Raw genomic sequence first — 20,246 nt, 5'->3', positions numbered from 1 at the left:
AAGTGGATACCAGTGGGGAGTTAACACGGGCTATGAGAGATGGACACCATTGGGGAGTGAACCCGGGACTATAGGAGGTAGACATCAGTGGGGATTGAATCCAGGAATATTAGAGGTGGACATCACTGAGAAGTGAACACAGAACCACGGGATATGGACACCAGTGGGGAGTGCGCTCGGAGCTATGGGAACCGAACAGCAGTGTGGAGGTGAGCCCGGGCAATGAGAGGTGGATATGTTTTTGTTTGTTTTAATGGTTTTATGGCGCTTGTAAAAAGGAAGAAAATGGGGTAGTAAAAAGTTCTTGAATTACAATTAAAGCACACAAGAAAAGGGAAGACAAAGGGGAATTGGGAAACAGATGTAGATTCCAAGAGAACACTATCAAAGTACTTAGTTTGAGATCACCTAAAAGTCTCACCCAGACACCAGCACAGTATGTTCCCCCCTGCCCACTATGGGAGGTCAGGAACCCCACCCAGGCACATCAAGTAATTCCAAGACAAACAGAAAGTAAGGTGGAAAACAGATATAGGGGGATAAAATACATAGCAAGTGCCTCCCTGCCCACTATCGGAGGACAAATATCCCAACAAGGAGCAAACATTTGTATGAAGAATGATGGGAAATAAAGGAAATAGAGAATACAAATATATCAATGTGCCAGAGAGCCAGATCCAGGACCTCACTGATAAGATATCCAGAGAGAGAGATCGGCTTTGCTTTTGCTTTTAAGCTTTTAAGGGTTTTACGGCGCTTGCAACACATTAAGGTCATATCAGCGCCAGTGAAAAGGAAGAAAATGGGAAAGTAAAAAGTTATAGAATTAGAATTAAAGCACAAAAGAAAAAGTAAGAGAAAGGGGACTTGGTTCAAATAGGAAACAGATGTAGATTCCAAGGGCATTCTATCAAAGTACTTAGTCTGAGATCACCTAAAAGTATCATCCAGACACAAGCACAGGTCCCAACTAAGAGAAATACACTCAAATGTTTACAAATCATATAATATAATATGTAAATTAAACATAATACAATGCATAACAGAGAGATGATTTACAAGGAAAAAAATATCATCTCCCAAAACTATAACTATACATTCGACTGTTTCCCTCTCAGCCAAGGACTCCGACCAAAGTCAGGACAAAAGCAAGCAATCTCATTCCAAGACAAAGACAGAAAGCAATTGAAAAACAGATAAGAGGGGATAGAAGACATAGCAAGTACCTCCCTGCCCACTAATGGAGGTAGGAACCCCACCCAGAGAGAGATCAGCAAAAATTGCGCTAGCACTGAGCCGAGAGAGAGGGGGTAGAGAAAGCAAGCAAAGTGTGTGACAATTCAATATCAGGACAAAATATAACAATTTTACGCAATAAGAAAATTTTGTCTGAATGATACAAACAATTTAATTCATAAAGCCATAAATAATTTCAAAATACATTAACTAGAAGGCTAAATTGGTGACTGGTTATATTTGGTGCGAGAAAAAAAAAATCTGGAAAAGTTTAGAAGCCGTTAATGGTCAGATAGAAATGATTTAAGTCTGAAATTTTACCACAATCACACCATAAATTGAAATTTACGCAATTTTTCAGGAAAATATGTTGGAAAAATGTCAACCCAATGATCATTTTCATAATGTACCAATTATTTCCCATGCCCTATCGAAGATTTGTGACATAATTCTCAAATTTTGATGTCATTTGTAGATCTTTGCTTTAGAACTATACGCAGCCTTTTTCGCCATTACCCATTGTGGTAACGAGCCCGAAACCGCAGAGCATCAAGTTGAACGGTGTGTTGTGACGAAGCTTCCGGGTGGGTTTGCGATGGTGCACGAGTTGAGTTACGGAATTTGCTGATTGGGTCGATCGTCATAACATAGTAGTGTGAGCTCCAATTGATTAATGGTGTGAATAATGATTCAATACAATGCATTTTGAATTTATTCTGCTTTTGTATAAACTCTTGTGCCATCCTTGGCGGTATAGAGCATTTATATAGCACAATATCCATTAAACATGCTCAAAGTGCTTTACAAGGGGTCCCTAGCCAACAGCAACACTTTACATGTAGGAAGAATATGATGCCTGTAAGGTAATAATACAATTTTTTTTTCAACAGACACAATGCTGTTAACAGCCATGTACTCAATTTGCACTAGACTTATGTGAGAGAATGTGATTAAAGAGCCTTTTCCAAGGACTCAACTATGCACTGTTCAGAGCAGGTCGTGAACCATGGACCTTCCAGTCTGTAGATGAGAGTCTACACCACTAATTGGACATCATTGACCAATGCTGTAGTCCATTGGGCTCAAGACATGACTCATTGGAGGCCATTTATACTTATAAATAAATAGAATGTGAATTCTGCTTTGTATTGAAAAGTGTGTAACCTTGTTAGAAGAAAAAATTATTCCAGACTCTATCCCAATCGATGACATGTTTTCAACAAGGTGGGCCAACTTCCTACACTGCTAAAAACAAAACGCAAGTTTGGAGACTTTGATATCATGATCTGTATACAACTTTGGTACAACCGGCATAGTTTCTTAACCAATGGAAGATTTTGAAATTAATTTTGGCAAGTGCTACCTTAAGGTCTTGTTCAGGTTGCTTGTAAACTTTTAAACGTCTCTGATTTCTGCTTCATATTGAAACAGCGTCATACCTTTTTCCAGTTTGTTTTTTTTTCGCACCCAATAATATAACGACTAGGGCAAATGAATATTATATCAGGAGTAATCATATCTAAAATGTCCACAACCGGAAAAAAAAACCCAACTTATATTGTCATTTTAAAACATAGCAGATTAACAAAAAGAAAAATTTTCAAATTTTGATCAGCATTTAAGTATTTATTTCATGCACGAGATAACAGAAGCAAAGCATCGATTTGATCAAAATAATTATAAAAGACCATAAAAATTGCACATATTTTTTAAATGATCTATGGTGCAATATCTTCAGATAGTAAAAACGTGATCATCTAACATATTTACTGCCAGAATTTACAAAATAGGCACTGTCCGCCGATCTTGATTAACTATCTTGGATTATATCATTTCAAATTCGTAATTATAAATATACTAAAATAGAGCTGTAGGATTTGACTTCAACTAAAAATCCTATCCTGAGGGGGGAGGGGGGGAATTAAATGCCTTAAAAATTAAGGCAATGACATTTAAAGACATTTAAAAAAATCTTTTCTGAATAATATCTGTTGAATAAATGACAAAATTGGTAGTAGGCATTCTTGTAATATAAAAATCTGAGAACTGAAGAAAACAAAATTATGAAAATAGACCAGCGTTCCTCTGTTGGATAATCGATCCGAAGCCATGAAAGGTTTTTTGTTTTTTTTTTTTTTTTGTTTGTTGCTTTAGGTCTCTTCCAACACAATTGAGGTTATATGAGAGACCGCTGAAACAAAAAAACAAGCAATCTAACAAAAATAGTACAAATGTCAATCAAAATCATAACCTAAAGATATCATAAGCTAAATTATAAATAACCAAGAACAAACAGGCAGAGGATTTACAGGAAAAAAAATATCCCCTGTCAAAAATACAATCACAAACCAAAGAAGCAGGATAGGCTAGTAAAGAGAAGAAGAAACGACATCACTATCGGATCGTACACCCATGCGAACATCATAGGTATATGATTCAAGGGTGATGCTCCCATCCAACCACCCGCCATGAAAGGTTGATGTGTGTTTCTCCTTGCATTTTGCAGACACTGAAGGCACCTTTTCATGTGCCGTTTCTCAGTCTTACATCTATCACTTTGTTCAATCAGCATAATTCTATGATGAATTACTTGGTAAGGAGGAAAAAAGTACTCAAAGCATTTTAAAAAATTGCATAACAGTTTGCAATGAAAAAGACATTTTAACATCATAAAATAACATTGTTAAAATTGTGGAAAAGACCCCTTTTTATATGGTTGAATTCGCATAAACAACAAAATGTTAAGGTAGGGGACACAAAACGATGAGAAAATAATTACGATACAAGTCCATAAGAAAAGTTCTTTTAATTACACAAGCTCATCTAAAATCATAGCAGACAGCAGTACTGCACTTACTACCATTCCAATGACTTCCGCCTGCATCAAGGTTTTGGCAGTCATCTTCATAAATTCTGCTAATGAAATGATCTCATGGGCAAGGTAAAAAAAAAAAAAGTCATATGTTAAGAAACCCGAGTTTAAAGTAGAAATGCAATTCTTGATGATTTTCTATAATTGAACACTAAAATTTGCAGTCAACATAACAACATTATAAAGTATGAACCATTCAAACATATTTATAGGATGAGTTTGGCACAAGTCCTTCTACAACAATTTCTCGATGTCTTTCACAATAGCCTGGAAGGGAAAAAATAAAAACAATGCAATTAAAAAGGAGTAGGAGCGGAAAAACTACACATGGCAATCACATCAATTTTGTTTTATTGATAAGTGTGATGAAGGTTTGTGGAAATATGCTGGCTAACAATTGAAGGATGAACTCCAGTGAGATTGCATTACCACAATATCAAAATGTGGCCAAGATAAAAGAGTCACAAAAAAAAAAGTCCTTAAGAGCCATTAGGCTCATGGATCCAGAGCTTATCCCAGTTTCTATAGCGTGAAATGGAAAATAGCAATTGCTTGCTACCCTCTGGATAGGGGGGGGGGGGGGGAGATCAGAAAAAAATCTCGACTGCACCCGGGATCGATCTCAGTCCCTTTGCGTGTGAAGCGAGTGCTCTACCAACTGAGGACCCCCCAAAGACTCAAAAATTGTAGTGTAAAGCAATGCAATCCTTTATGCTAGGCTAGCTTCTAAAATATAAGCAGTTAACAAGGATAATAAAGTGGAGTACACTCACCATGAACATGCTTGTACTAATGGATGGAAATAAACATATATCTGTGTTCCCCCCCCCCCCCCCCCCCCCCCCCCCCTCCTTTTTAAAAATTCTTATTAAGTTATAGTACAAAATACACAAATAAGATAAGACATGATGGTTTTAACAAACTCAAGAGCAAGCCCACTAAAGGTTTTTTTCCCCATCTATGTTCACTACTGATTTAACGAACCAGCCTGCATGGGCTCCCATCATTGAATAGGACACGGGATTATGGGCGTATCTATGTTCATAGAGAGCATAAGGAACATAGATATGCCCATAACCCTTTTGGTTCACTTAGACTGTCAATCTACCAGAAGTCCCAAACTTGACGAAATTCAATAAACATTTAATAACTTTATCAATTTTATACAATAGAGCGCCAAAAATGAATGGAATCTGAAATAAATATGAGCATTTCATACTATGAAAACAGAATTTTTTGGATAAGCTATTTTTCTATTGTGAACAAATTTGAGCGCAAGTCATCACAGGAAGTCTGTGTCTTATTTTGTCCAGATCATGACAATCAATGGAGACACAAGGTGGGGTTGCCCATTCAAAAATACAACCATAAGAAGGTGTAATGTGTTTTTAACAAAAGGTTGCCTTTCTGCTTCTAATAAAAAGAAGGATTTAATGATTCATTGTCAAATTGGATCTGAGGAAAACATTGCTGCAGTTCAGCAATTAGTTAAAGAAGCTCCTAAGAAATCAATTTGTCAGCGTAATGCCACTTTGAATATTTCAAGATCATCAACCTGTAGAATATAAAGAGCAGATCTTGGACTGAAGATCAATCACACACTAGTCCTATCACTGAACCATAATTGGCCTACCTTGTCAGTCTGATGTCAGTTTGGTATTAAATAGATAAATAAAATTAACGAAAAATCAAAATAATAAGAATGAGGAAATTTATGTTTATTGAAGTTTAAAAGTAAGGGAGACATGTTACTCGTGGAGGTCACTAATTTTCCTTTAAATTAAAAGTTGAGCTTAAAATTTATTGACATCAGGTTCACCCTCAAATACATTCCAGTCCGCTTTAGATAAACTGCGTTAAAATAAACTCTCACTTAAAATGAAATATTGAGTCTGGTCATGATTTTTCTGCTCCGGATTATTAGTAATTTAAAATGTATAAGATAAACTCCATCCGTGAGCTAGTCCAAATAAAATAAACTCATCAATCTGGATCTGCACAACTGGGACTGCGATAGACAGGGGATCTCTCAACCATCCCTTCACCAACCCTTAACTTAATTGTAAAATGAAGACAGCAAATTTTATTACTCTAGTGTGGCTTTCTAATCTTATGGGATGAGACTCAGCTTCTAAACTGCTATTCTCTGGTCTGGGTCCTGCCATAGATGATGCAACATTGAGTCCTTGGAAAAGGCTATTAACTCACATTCTCTCAACTTACTTAAGTGTAATTAAAACAACAGGGCATAAAATTTTAAAAAAACCACAAAAAACGCTCAATGTTGCTGTTGATTTGACTACATTTAATTTAGCAAATATTACGTAATTTAAAAGCATTTATCTTTTTACTCACATTAGGCTCAGTGCTTGGGGCATATCGTTTGACTGGTTTACCCTCTCTATTTACCAGAAATTTGCTAAAGTTCCATTTGATAAAGCTGAAATTAAATAGAAAATAAACCATTGTGACTATTAAATAAATCGTACATATCGGAAATAACTAAGCATTGGTAATAGCAGAACGAATTTAGACATAAATAGAAGAATACAAATAAATATTGATATAAAAATGGGGTCAAGAATTATCGTCTTTTACAGGTTCATAAAAAGTAATAACAATCCAATTTATAATAACGTACATACATAATTAGTATTCTTACATCTATAAATTTTAAGTACTTACTTTCCTAATGTTCCTTTCTGCTCCTTTTTAAGATATTCAAATAAAGGATGTGCATCTTTCCCATTGACGTTTATTTTGCTGAACATGTCAAACTCTACATTAAACCTTTCCTGGGCAAATTTCTTCACCTCCTCATCTGTTCCAGGTTCCTGTTAATGTGCACCAAACATTAAAATATGAAAAACGTGACATGATGACCAAATGAAACATGATTTCATTTATTATCTGATATTGAAAATAATACTGTAGAGCACACTTATAACGAACACAATTTAAATAAATAAATTAAATAACTGAATAAACTCTGCTATAAAGAACTATTATTTCTACTCTGGGTTGATATTTATATCGATGCTCTAATGTAGTATTACATCTCTCTCAAAAAGAGACTCTTTCGTGTCGACAATCTCTTTCCATATTAACTTTTTTCCATCTCTTCAATTTAAGGCATTTGAGATGGCAGCAATTCATTTTTTTATTGAGTCATTCAATGAAAATAAAAAGGTTTGATTTATAACAAGTTTGATGTTGAGATGTAGGCTAATTGTTACAAGAAAAAAAAACCCAACAAAAAACAAATTCAGTATGATGACCCAATGATGATGATGGCAATTTATCAAAAAGGAGGAAATTTTCGGTCCATCGGTCAAACTCAAACAAAACCAAAACCTAAAATATCATAGTTTCGTATATTATAATACTACTACTTCTTGTGTACATCCATTCTTAATAGTAGAGATATAACGAACTTTAGAGTATGTAAAGTTTTTAATGAATTGTCCTTTCCTTAAACGATTTTAAAGACATACCTTACATTCAAGAGATTTAACATTAACTTTTGGTCAAAAGATCTGAAAGTATTTGTTTTTACTTGTTTTATCTTTGTTATTGTAGCCCATGGGTTATGGATTTTACAATTAAGTCTTCAAGTATCTTTAATAAATTAAAATTGTAAAACATTGTAAAAACAAAGGTAAAAAGAGTCAACTGAGTTGATCAACCCTTATAATTGTAATAAATTAATATTAACTCTCTTTAACCAGATGACGTTTATAAAGAATATGAAGATTGATAGAAGAATGGTTGAGATATATATATATATGGATAAGGAAAGATAGAAAGAGAGAAACAGAAAGAGAGATAGGGAGATATAAAGAAAGAGTGAGAGAGAAAGAGAGAGAGAGAGAGAGAGAGAGAGAGAGAGAGAGAGAGAGAGAGAGGGGAGAGAGAGAGAGAGAGAGAGAGAGAGAGAGAGAGAGAGAGAGAGAGAGAGAGAGAGAGAGAGAGAGAGAGTAGGAGTAGCAGTTTAATTTATGGTTTTTTTGTTTTTTTCTAATTAGGGGGGGGGGGGGGGGGGGGGGGGGGGGGGGGGGGAAGTTAGAATAATTTTCTTTTAAACGCACCTATAACTGTTCTACAACACCTGACCTACTTACAAATAAAGTCTAGACTCATTTTCATGGTCCACGTCTTGGCCTGAACTTTTATCAGGGGGAAATGTTTGTCAGGGCAAAATCAGCGGAAAATTTCAGAGAAAATCACGAAATCCAGGAATTGCATGGAAGATTAGCATCACTGATGAACTTGACTACTACATTCTTGTTTTCATATTTAACAAGAGTAATTGGCCCAAATTGTGCCAGCTTTCTGGATAAAAGGCTGACACTAGCATTTACACATCCTGCTTGTTAATAAAATGTAGTGCCCAGCATGCCTCAGCATTTTACTGAATTAACAACGAACAATAGGAACATTACATCAATATCATTATTAAGACGATTAGCGGCAACTAGTCTCAACATCAAAGCAATTGTACTTAAATGACATTTTAATTCAATAACCCTATGTAACGTTTACCTGGCTTCCGAATTGGTTGCAAGGAAATCCAAGAATGGAAAGGCCTTTCTCAGCATACTGGGTGTGCAGTTCCTGTAGCTGAGTGTAGTTTTTAGCAGTGAAACCTCATTTAGAGGCAACATTTACTATGAGCAATACCCTTCCCCTGAAAATTAAATAAATATTCAAGGTGAAGCCAATTATTAGGACAAAATTTAATTGGCATAATTGTGGGACATCATTTCTTCAAGTAAAAAGTCATCATTACATAGGACAAAGAGTCATTAGTTGGGGCTGGCAAGCAATGTAATTGACAGAAGTTTAGATGTTTTTCAAAAGTGAAAATAGCTCGATTTGCTCGTAGAATTGAGTAGCATTATTTATGATTACTTGAAGGAAAATGTCAGAAAGATCAATTACTATAATGCTTAGAGAAAAAAAAAGGTATAAATCCAACTACAGTATATCTTAAGACATAGAATATTATGTGGAGAACAACTTTCGTATACTGTGACCAACATTTTTGACCAACCAAATCTCTAAATATTTGCTTTGGCTAATCTTACCCACCAACTTCAACCATTACTGAAATGTGTATCATTTCATCAGCATCACCTACAATTGTGCAAAAGCCCAAAAAGCGTTGAATTCCGCTCTGTGTGTTTGTTTTTAAGGGTTTTGCGGTGCTTGCAACTATAAAAAGGAGGAAATGGAATAGTCAAAAAAATCATAGCTTTAGATTTAAAAGGACACAAAAAAGAAGTAAGACAAGGGGAATCGTTCGAATAGGGAACATATTGATTCTAAGAGCATACCATCAATGTAATGTTCTTAGTTTGAGACCATCTAAAAGTCTCATCCAGACACCAGCATAGAATCCCACTAAGAGGAACACACTCAAATGCTTACATTACACATCCAAAACAACACATATAACAATACATAATAGAAAGATGATTGACAAAGAAAAAAAATATCAACTCCCAACATTTGTACTATACATTTGACTGTTTCCCTCTCAGCCAAGAACTCCGACTATGGAAAGGACAAAAGCCAAGTAATCTTAATCCAAGACAAAGAGACAAAGCATGTTGGAAAAGAGATCTAGGGGTTTAGAAGACACAGTAAGTAACCTCCCTGCCCACTATGGCAGGTCAGGAACCCTACCCAGCAATTCCACTTTATTAGCATACACTTGGCAGCTCTGCTTATTATGTTTTGAAAAAACTAATATCTCTATCTTGCTCAACATTGCCAGCCAAATGATTGGCCACATCACTCTGCCCCACCTGTATTACACAGCAGGATGTGTGGCCTCAGGTACATTCTATCGTCTTTGTTCTTGTTAGCTGACAGCAGACCTTTTGTAGTTTGAATTTCAACTCGTTGTATAAGTATCTAAAGATTTTTTAAATAAGCTTACCTATACTTCTGATTCATTGGAATAGAGGTTGGGTTTGAAATTAGTTCCATTGCTAAAGATATTGTACTAAAGCCAATGAAGAAAAATAAAACGAGAACCATCCTTTTAGCTGAATGCTAGTGAGTCGGAGTATCATCCTAAAATATTAGATTTCTATCCTCTTTTTCATAAATCACACAAATGATTTAGTACTACTTGGAAACAGAACCACTGATAGGAAAATTTTTTTTAAAAGAAGTACCCATAGCCAGCACAAAATTCACTTCTGTAATCAAGAATCATTCCCTGATAATCATAGGGTGAATTGATACCTATTGCCATTTCCAAACGACTTGATTAATACCATTTATAAGACTTTTTAATATACTAACAACAAAATTAAGTTGCCACTTTTAAAGTGCTGAGGGATAGCTGAGTTGGTAGAGCACTCACTTCACATGCAAATAGATCAAGCTTGATCCCGGGAGGTCAAGATTTTTTCAGACCCCCTTGTCAACCCAGCAGTGATTGGGTAGCTGGGTCTGTTAGAACTGGTGGAACGACCAGTGTCTTATTGAAAGGGTAGAAAGCATTTACTATTGTCCGTCTCATGCCATAAAAACTGGGATAACCATCGGCTCCAAGGGCATCATGCTGAAGGACTATATATAAAGTGCCAAAATTGTAAAAAGTACCAGAAAAAATATGATAAAATTCAAATGAAAATAAAGTAAAACAGTGGGAAGAAAACATATAACTTCATAAATACAAGTTACCTATACTTTTCCAATGAAACGTCTTCTCCATCAATATTCAAGGCATGAAAGCCATACACATCTTGTACTTTTTTTTCAGACTCTTCACCACTGGAAGCCTACAAAATGAAAAAAAAATTTTTTTTAATTAAATAAACAGATAATAAAAAAAAAAATAATTTGAAGCCTAATTTGGCCTGTACATGTACAAATAACATTAAAAATTACATCAGATATCTGGTGTTGGTCAAAGGTAATTTATTCAAAGCAACTACGTTATAAAGTGGTGTAGGAACTAATCATAAAAATAATTAATCATAATTTCTTAATGCATATTCTATTCTTTTAATTGTTTGTTGAAATGAGAACTGGGTCATTGTAAAACCAGTAACTTGCCCCTCTCTCACTCTCTCTCAATTCCCCCTCTCTACCGGTCCGACTCCCCCCCCCCCCCCCCCCTTTTTTTTTTAAATTTATTTATGTATTTATCTATTTATTTATTTATTTTCTCCCCTCTTTTCTATCTCTCTATCTATCTGTTTATATTATATGTCTGTCTGTCTATCTATTTATCTGTATATTCCACTTCACTATCACATCGCTATCCGACCGTTCGTCTTTCTGATTGTATTTCGCAAAGATTCGACAGTCGTCACTCAACAACCCCCCAACCTCTGCCGTGACTTTTTCACCTCGCCCCCTCCTGTTCCACACCTTTCAACTTCTACTAACTACTACTACTACTACTACTACTACTACTACTACTACTACCACCACCACTAATATGTCTTTTATCTTCCATTATTTTCTGGAAGGTTCTGTTCCCTGATGCTGACCTTTTCTTATCAATTTGATCACCCCCCTGGGGCACCCTATCCGCTACCCACGCCACGCCATTCATACTGCAACCACCATTGAGTACAGACGATACAAGTTATTTTTCATTATATTTTATTTGTTTTCCACGTTTATTTGTGTACTGTTGTGCTGATGAAGGGTTTGTACCCGAAACGTCCATTGTCTGTTTTGTTCCCATACGACGCCTCTCCATTTTCACTCTTTCATTAGAGTTATAGGGAGGCAACTTGTCCAACTTGGTATGGCATACTTTTGGCATTGCAAAAATTCCCCGATTTGCATTGCAGCTACAAAATCTGCAGCTTTTGGCAATTTCATGCAATTTTTCCAGATTTTAATGGTGTGTACACACACAAAAAAATGGATAGAACCGTTTTGTCATGTTTCCCCAGGCTTGAACATGAAAGATAATAGTAACTTTCCTGAGATATGCTGTTTCCTGATTCTGATTGTTTGACAAATGATGGCTTTGTTGGAAAAAACGCTGCAATTCACTTTAATTACTTCTATTTAGAACTGGACAATTCTGTCACCTGTTTTTTCCCCCTTATTTCAGGTTTAAAAAAGGGTATTAATTCATTTGTTGTCTGAGTGACAGATCGAAAGCTAAGTGCGGCACAAAGACAACGGCCAAAGAACACACACACACACATCATATATAGAGTAGATTCAGGTCAAACCGGACACAGGTCTAACCGGACGCTTCCCGATTCGATGTCTAATTTCCTTTTGTTTTTTTGTTTTTTCCCGGTGCATATTTCTAGTAACTAAGCAGATGTCTCGTGTGACGTTTTTCTCGCCGTTTCAATGAGTACAATCAAGGAGAAGTCAAAGAATCGTGTTTACATCGAGATATTTCTCACAAAACGTAAGTATCGCGTTCTTTGTTATGGGTTGCAAGGTGTGGAAGGAAGTTGCTATTTAAGCTATTTATACCTCTTTATTAAGGAGTTTCGGCTCAACCACTGCACTACATGCTATTTTAGGATCGTTTGATTGTGGTTAGATTGTCTGACGATGTTCGGTTTTCATTTTAGCTCCAGTGGGGGGTGGCCGGTTTGACCAAAGAAAATTTAAACGATTCAGGTGAAACCGGCCAGGTTGATTAAGTTGTTTATTATTATTCTAGACGTCTATAATATCATTTGTTGCAATGCTTTCCTTGTATTTCTGCTGACCGGTCTATGTTTATCATGATTATTATTATTATTATAAAATTAGGGAGGCCTTCCGAAAGCGTCTACACCTACATCCCCAGTATTATAATGTTTTGGGACGGGGCAAACTTTTTTTATAATGTTCTGGTCGGGGGTTTGGGAGGGGGGAGACTTTAAAAATAAAACTTTCCCTTCTCCCAAATCCCCTACTTGAACATTATAAAAAAATCCTGGGGATGTAGGAGCTTTCGGATGGCCTCCCTAAAATTATATTATGTTCACCATTGTAAAGGAAAATTTACATTATTAGACTAGCCAGTCTATGAAAATGAAGTTCAAATATCTAAATAAAGTTAATTTTTTTCACATTGTTACATGCACCAAGATGCCGCGATCAAAGTATACTGAAAAGAGTGTGGATGCTGCACTTGATGCCATCCGCACCAAAAATCTTTCATTCCGCCATGCAGCTGCGACCTACTCTGTCCCGAAATCAACCCTGATGGACAAGATGGCGGAAAATACCCCGTCCATAGGGTATCTCATACAGTGTTGGCCGCAGAGGAGGAGAAGAAACTAGTCAAGTGGATGGTGGCCTGTGCCAGGGCAGGTGAAGGGAAGGACAGGGAGCAGCTGTGCCTGGAGGTGTAAAGAATAATGAATGCTGAAGGCAGAGAGACCCCCTTCAAAAACAACAAGCCAGGATATTACTGGTACAAAGCATTCATGGAGAGACACAAGGGGGAGGTGCGGGAGAGGAAAGCCATGTCCCTTGGGGAACAACGCGCCCAGGTATCAGAAGGAAAGATTCGTGGGTGGTTCCACACCATGCGGACATCGCTACTGTCAAATGGCATTGACATTACCAAGGTCCCCCCCCCCTCCCCCAGTAACGTCTTCAATTGCGACGAGACTGGTTTCCCTTTCTACCTGGGAGGTTCAGTCATCATTGCCGACATTTCTTCCAAGCACCCCTATCAAGTCGGCTCCGATAACAAAACATTGTGCAAGTGACATGTTGCGTTATGATTATGTACCCTATTAATTGTTTTGAATAAATTATTTTTGTCTTTCTCTGTTGAAAATGAACATAAACGGGTTTATTTATCTATCTGGACGTCTAGATCTAGTCTAGCTACTTATGAAAATATATGGCAGTCGTCTTGGGGGAAGGAAACATTCTGCCAATTTATGGAAAGAGTCCTTCAAAGTCCTTGGAATACTGGAATCGAACCCTAAATTGACCAATGTCCCGGCAGATATTTTACCAACTGAGCCTATGGATCTGCTGTAACTGTTTATGAACTGAAAACTATTAAAAAAACAAAAGGAAACAGTGTTTTTCAACATCCGTGAAGGGTGTCCGGTTTGCCCAAGTTGGGTGTCCGGTTGGACCTTAAAGTTCCATAAGTGTCAGGTAGTACCAAAATGTCAAGAGTAACATTTTGCGCGGAGAACATGGATAAGACTGCTTAGGGTGCAAAATCGGCTGGTTCACCTGAAACCGGCCACTTGAGCGTTACATTTTACGACATCACTATACAGCATTGGTCTTATTTCTGGCCAGCAGTCTTCCATTCTCTGAGACGACCACAGATAAGGCTTGTGTGGCCGGTAAGCCTGAATCTACTATACAGATATATATTTTTTAAAATTAATTATGCCCTTCTGCCACAATATCATCATAAGATACCGTTGCCTAGGCGTTCCACGAAGGAATATAGATAATTCATCACACAAGATGTCTGATGTCAACAGGAATCACCCATGTTGTCCAAGTGAGCAAATTGGGGGTTAATAATCTTGTTCATGGGGAAAAAAAGGAAAATGCCTGAAGCAGGGCTCGAACCTGGGACCTTCTGGGTCACAGTGCAATGCCCTAACCACTCGGCCACTTCGTCCCCTATACTATATATATGTGGGTGTGTGTTCTTAGGCCAACTTCATTTTTGCAACCCCCCCCCCCCCCCCCCCCCCCCCCCCTTAATCCGTTTTTCTTGCTCTCTTATTCATTTCTACCCTCTAGCCATTCACACTCTATCATAATAATTAAAGACAGCTGCTTTAAAAATGTCCATACATTCTTCACTAAAAATGTAAATATAATGATGGGTAAAAGTAACCTCAGTCAAATTATAGCACAACATTTACAAGTATAGTTTGTTTATTGAAATTAGAAAAGTCTATTCCAATCAATGTCGCTAGTAAACAGAACTTTCTGCAATCTGAGATAGTATTATATTAGGATTAAGTGAGTGACAATATTAAGAACTATTTAGAATCATTAAGAGTTCCTTCCTGTTTACCTGAAGGCACTGTTTTGTCGTACATACAGTTCTCCTGAATATGCCATGTCCCACAAAACTGCTAAGTTTCAAAATGCAATTGAAACGAAGAGGAGGAAACATTTCTTAAACTAAAATAATTTGTAAATAACGAAAAAATGTTTCCTGTTCTTTTGTGCTCAAAATTTACACAACCTATTAGAAACGTTGTGTACCAGAACTATTTTATCCTAAGAGAACACAAGAATATGAAAAATATAGACTAAACATTTTGTTTGTTTACAAAAAAATTTTTTTTTTCTTTTGTACAGATAAACAAAATCATGTCACACACCGGGTGTTGAGTCAAAATTCACAAATAACCATCAATCATTCAAAAAATAAAACAAGAGTGCCCCCCCCCCCCCCTCTCTCTCTCTCTCTCTCTCGCTCAATTTAGGCTTAATTACTACAAGATGTGAACTGAACTGAAAAGAAGAGAAAAAGACTGCTTGACCCTCGGGACTATCTATCGTTATGACCTCAGCTGAAAACTCTCTTCTAAATCTAAAATCGTTATATCTATATTTCCTTTCGTTTTCAACAAAATGCGAGCTCTTAACTTAATGAAAATGTGGTAATATCTAGATAATTTAGATATCTTGTTTCATTTTTCCTTTATTTTATCCTTTTCATTTAGGGGTCCTGGAACGTAAAAACATGAGAATCTTGGGTCCCTGAATCTTAGGGCTAAGGGAATAACACAAGGCAGTTTTACCCCGAAGTTCTACGGCCGGTATCAAAGGTCGGGTCAGTTCAGTTTCAGTTGGCTTTTTTTTCCGTTATTTCTCCCATTTTGTTAAAAGTGAATGGTATCTTTTTCAGAACAATGGCTATCTGCGCAATGAAAGAGTTTGAGCTTACAAAGTTGACCTTACCATTGGATTCTGCATTAGCGAAATTTAATGTCATAAAACAGAGGTATGAAATAGGAATATAGATAGCTGCCATGAACAAACTGTTAACTTACCATGGTGATAGAGCCACTACTAGAACACGACCCTATGATGATGAAGCTTTTTAACTTTCAAAGAGATGAGTTGATCGCAAGTGCCTACTAGCCTACGTCACAGAGATAAGAAGAGTAAGAGGGGCGTCGCTCGCAGCGGCTCAATGATGTCTTTCTCAAAAAATTACAAGGGACCTAGATAATTATACGTTAAGCGATTTGGCATGTTGCTTTAAACGCTGCTTCTACCCCTAATACATTATAACTGGTATAAAATGTATAATTGCCCGAAGTTATGTAATTTATTTACACCGTCGGCCCCTCCTCACAACCACAACAAACAAGAGGGTTAATTCTAGGTCAAAGGTCAGGTAGTCAGATAGCTCTCCACACACACATACTCTCTCTCTCTCTCTCTCTCTCTCTCTCTCTCTCTCTCTCTCTCTCTCTCTCTCTCTCTCTCTCTCTCTCTCTCTCTTCGGCATTGTTAAAGAAGAGAGGTCCCAGCCGCCATCTTACTTTGTTTGCAAAGAGATTGAGTTGCCACTTTAGCTACAGTAAACTACCAAAAAGAGGAAAATGAGAGAGGGGGAGAGAGAGATATCTGGTGGGGGGGGGGGGGGGGTCGTATTTGTTTTGATTAGCATCTGACACAGTGGAATCGGGTTTAAAGTAAACGCAGATTTTTTTCTTGTTCTTCTCTTTCTTACTTTTTTTGGGCTGTCATTATTCCCAGACGCCTGTCTGGGGATAATGAAAATTAGTTATCCCCAGATGCATGTAGCAAGTGGGCAGAAAGATTTTATGCAAAATGCCAAACTAGGCGTGAAAAATACCAAATATTCTGAAAAAAATACTAGTGGTTGTGTCCCAAAACAGTTAATATATCAAGTGATATTTAACACAAGATGAAAGTAAATAGTGATCAAATGTCAAATCCAGCTCTTTTAAAAAATTATATTAAAGCAAATGGATCAATGAAATTTCTTTTGTTACTTTGATCTGAAAACGTCAAACTGGCAATTCGACTTTTTATTTTCAACCAGGAAGAAAGTTGTCAATCATCAAATCTGTTCATAGTCCACCAACCATTTAAATTTTCACTACCTACCTACCTGTTAACTTTATTGATCATCTCTTGTTTCTATAATTTGCTCATTCTTGCCACAATTTTGGGGATGACCGGGAATTATTTTTTATTTCGCGGACGAATTCCTAGGCCATGGTGTTGTTCGCCCCAAAGCCCAAAACCGACACCTGTTATTTTCCTGTCTTCTTCGCACAGGACAATACAATTTAGTATCACACGTCGATAAAACTAGATCCAACAACATATATTTATTCGAATCAGAGATGAAAATAACTACCAAAACAAGGAAGCAAAAATGGTGGAAATATGTTTAGTTCATATATGAATTTAAGATATTCCGATAGCGGTATGGATAGACAGCTCAGTGGGTTAGGCCACATTTCATTTTACTCCTTTTAGCTGCACAGATTCGAACCAGTCGCGACCCCCCCCCCCCCCCCCCCCCCCCCCGCACACACACACACACATACACTTTTTTTTTTTTTTACTTTTTCTTTCTTTCTTCCCAATTGATTTCATTGTTTTCACTTTTGTTCCGAGTTCCGAGCAAGAGTTTTTTAAATCAGTTGAATTTTTTATTTCTCCGAAAATATTATTTCATTATTTAATTTGCTCTAGATCTATTATTGTTTTTTTTTTTTTTGGTTTTTTTTTTTTGGTTTTTTTTTTGTTGGTCAAATGATAATATTAATAATAATAATAATAATAATAATAATAATAATAATAATAATAATAATAATAATAATAATAATAATAATAATAATAATAATAATAATAATTGTAATTTTTATTATTATTATTATTATTATTTATTATTATTATTATTATTATTATTATTATTATTATTATTATTATTATTATTATTATTATTATTATTATTATTATTGTTGTTGTTAACACTATTCCCTGCTCCGAGGGAAATCTCTCTTTTTCTTTTTTTATATTTTGACCTAAACCTTAGAGTTTTTTGTTTGCTAAACCTTTATGTAAATTTTCCGTTTCTGAGCATGAATTTCTTAAATTGTTTTTATTTTTAAAACAATTATTGTTTGTTTATTTTCTCCTCTATCTAACCATTTGGTCGCTCTCTGAATATTTCTGTTTGTTTGCTTTTTAATTATTTATTCTTTATAGACACTATTTGATATCGGGGTGGGGACGAATATATTTGCTAGAAACTAGGAAAAAAACAAGAGAGAGAGAGAGAGAGAGAGAGAGAGAGAGAGAGAGAGAGAGAGAGAGAGAGAGAGAGAGAGAGTTTAATAAAAAAAAAAAATAAAAAAGAGGTGGGGGAAAGGATGGATGGGACATTTATCTCTTTCAACGTTCTGTAAAAAGAAGTCGGAATTTAAAAAAAAAAAGTGGCGGAACCAGGATTCCAAACCACAACGTCGATTCTGGTCAAACTTCCAGGGCAGACGACTAAATCATTCGGCTATGACACCCACTTCGAAGTCGACGCATATTGTGTAGGTATATGTAGTAACAACTGATTTTAATGTTGGTTAATTTCATGTTTTTATAGATATTTTAGTAACTTTCCTTATTTCTATGTGCATCTGGAAACATTCCATATTCTGGAATGTGGATAATTGTTTTAAAGAGCGGAGTTTCAAATATGCGTCTGGGGATAATGAAAATTCGTTATCCCCAGACAGGTGTCTGGGGATAACGAATTTTTAATAATCACAGCGCTTTTTTTGTCAATCTTCTTCTTTTTCTGGCTATATTTTTGGTTGCTAGAAAAAAATTCAGGGACAGAAAAAAATAAATAATTGGCTAATATTTAGCCTTGGAACACTTTAAACCATCTGGCCACGGTCTCTGTGTAAACAAAGCAAGATGGCGACAGGGACCTCTCTCCTTTATCAGTGCCCTCTCTCTCTCTCTCTCTCTCTCTCTCTCTCTCTCTCTCTCTCTCTCTCTCTCTCCATGTACACACGGTGCATTTTTTTCTGCTTTGGATGAAATGTTGATGGTGGTTACCGTCGAATTTTGTTTTATTAACAACGCAGTGGCTATTTTTACAGTCCCGTAAAGATGGTTCTCGGGGCTATTTTTACAGTCCCGTAAAGATGGTTCTCGGGGCTATTTTTACAGTCCCGTAAAGATGGTTCTCGGGGCTATTTTTACAGTCCCGTAAGGACGGTTCTCATGGCTATTTTTATGGCGTTGATGCGATTCTGTTCAATTATCCGCATTGTTATAGATTATCATCTTTTTGCAGTATTCACAAAACTTCACATATCATTTCTCCCGATATTTAGATGTACAGAGCTAGAGGCGGTGAATGAAAGCAAAATTAATTTCATTTAACATATTTAGATCTAAAGCTAAAACTAAAATTAACAAATAATTAATGTAAAGTCAATTCTCTTGGCGATTTTTACGGTACTGTCATTTTTATTACATATAATTTTTTTTTTTTTTTTTTTTTTTTTTTTTTTGCATAATTTATGTTTGCAGTACAGAACAGCCCGTTTTCTATCATCAGTGGGCAGGTTAGGTTGTATGTCTTGATTTTTTTTTTTTCTGTCAAACATACATAATATAGATCTATTATCAAACACTGAAAGTATATTTAGTTCCTGCTTGAGTCGACATCCCTCAAGATATAATACTTTACAGGTTGGCTTTTGTTTATACTTTACCAGTATAACCAGTCAGGAAGGACTAACGGTTTATACAATTTTAAAAGACGTAGACGTCTAACATTCAGGGTGCAGTCTTCTCACGTGAGAGTGGGTTTGAATCCAATTTCAGAAAAGATGCCGTTCACAAACCAATTGGACACATTTTGACCATAATTTTAGAACCCCCCCCCCCCCCCCCCCCCCAAACCTCCCAACCGTATTGTGGACAAATGACTACCCCCCCCCCCCCCCCAATGTGGATGTCCATGGTAAAGATGCACATTGCGAAACACCTCATGCTTAAATATTGTTCTTTTGAATAATATTTTTTTTAAAAAAGAAAGTAAATAATGATGATGATTCTCTACCATGGTCGGTCATGATCCAAAAGAATAGAGGTGCCCAAGACTGATCCTCATTGGGGCGCCGAGGTGGAGAGGGCATTTTAC

The 20,246-nt window shown here is 36.4% G+C and overlaps 1 protein-coding gene across 4 annotated transcripts; it reads right to left on the bottom strand.

Moving 5' to 3' along the window:
* Positions 1–1,383: 1,383 nt before the first annotated feature.
* Positions 1,384–16,447, bottom strand: LOC144962837 (glutathione peroxidase-like). Of its 4 annotated transcripts, XM_078896157.1 has the most exons (7): positions 15,844–15,873; positions 15,108–15,316; positions 10,808–10,905; positions 8,651–8,795; positions 6,794–6,942; positions 6,464–6,548; positions 1,384–4,375 (listed from the first exon to the last, which is right to left on the bottom strand). In XM_078896157.1, the coding sequence occupies exons 2-7, from the start codon at positions 15,207–15,209 to the stop codon at positions 4,343–4,345; spliced, it is 612 nt and encodes a 203-aa protein (XP_078752283.1). In that variant the 5' UTR covers positions 15,210–15,316; positions 15,844–15,873; the 3' UTR covers positions 1,384–4,342. The 4 variants fall into 4 exon arrangements, with proteins under 4 accessions (XP_078752283.1, XP_078752285.1, XP_078752284.1 ...); XM_078896159.1 differs by lacking the exons at positions 15,108–15,316; positions 15,844–15,873 and adding an exon at positions 16,096–16,447; XM_078896158.1 differs by lacking the exons at positions 15,108–15,316; positions 15,844–15,873 and adding an exon at positions 16,004–16,101.
* Between the last annotated feature and the right edge of the window lie 3,799 nt (positions 16,448–20,246).

Source organism: Berghia stephanieae, chromosome 1 (genome assembly GCF_034508935.2).
Source record: "Berghia stephanieae isolate SIO BIC M18660-M18661 chromosome 1, UCSD_Bste_1.3, whole genome shotgun sequence".
NCBI classification, from domain to species: Eukaryota; Metazoa; Mollusca; class Gastropoda; order Nudibranchia; family Aeolidiidae; genus Berghia; species Berghia stephanieae.
This window is presented reverse-complemented; position numbering and strand designations above follow the sequence as displayed.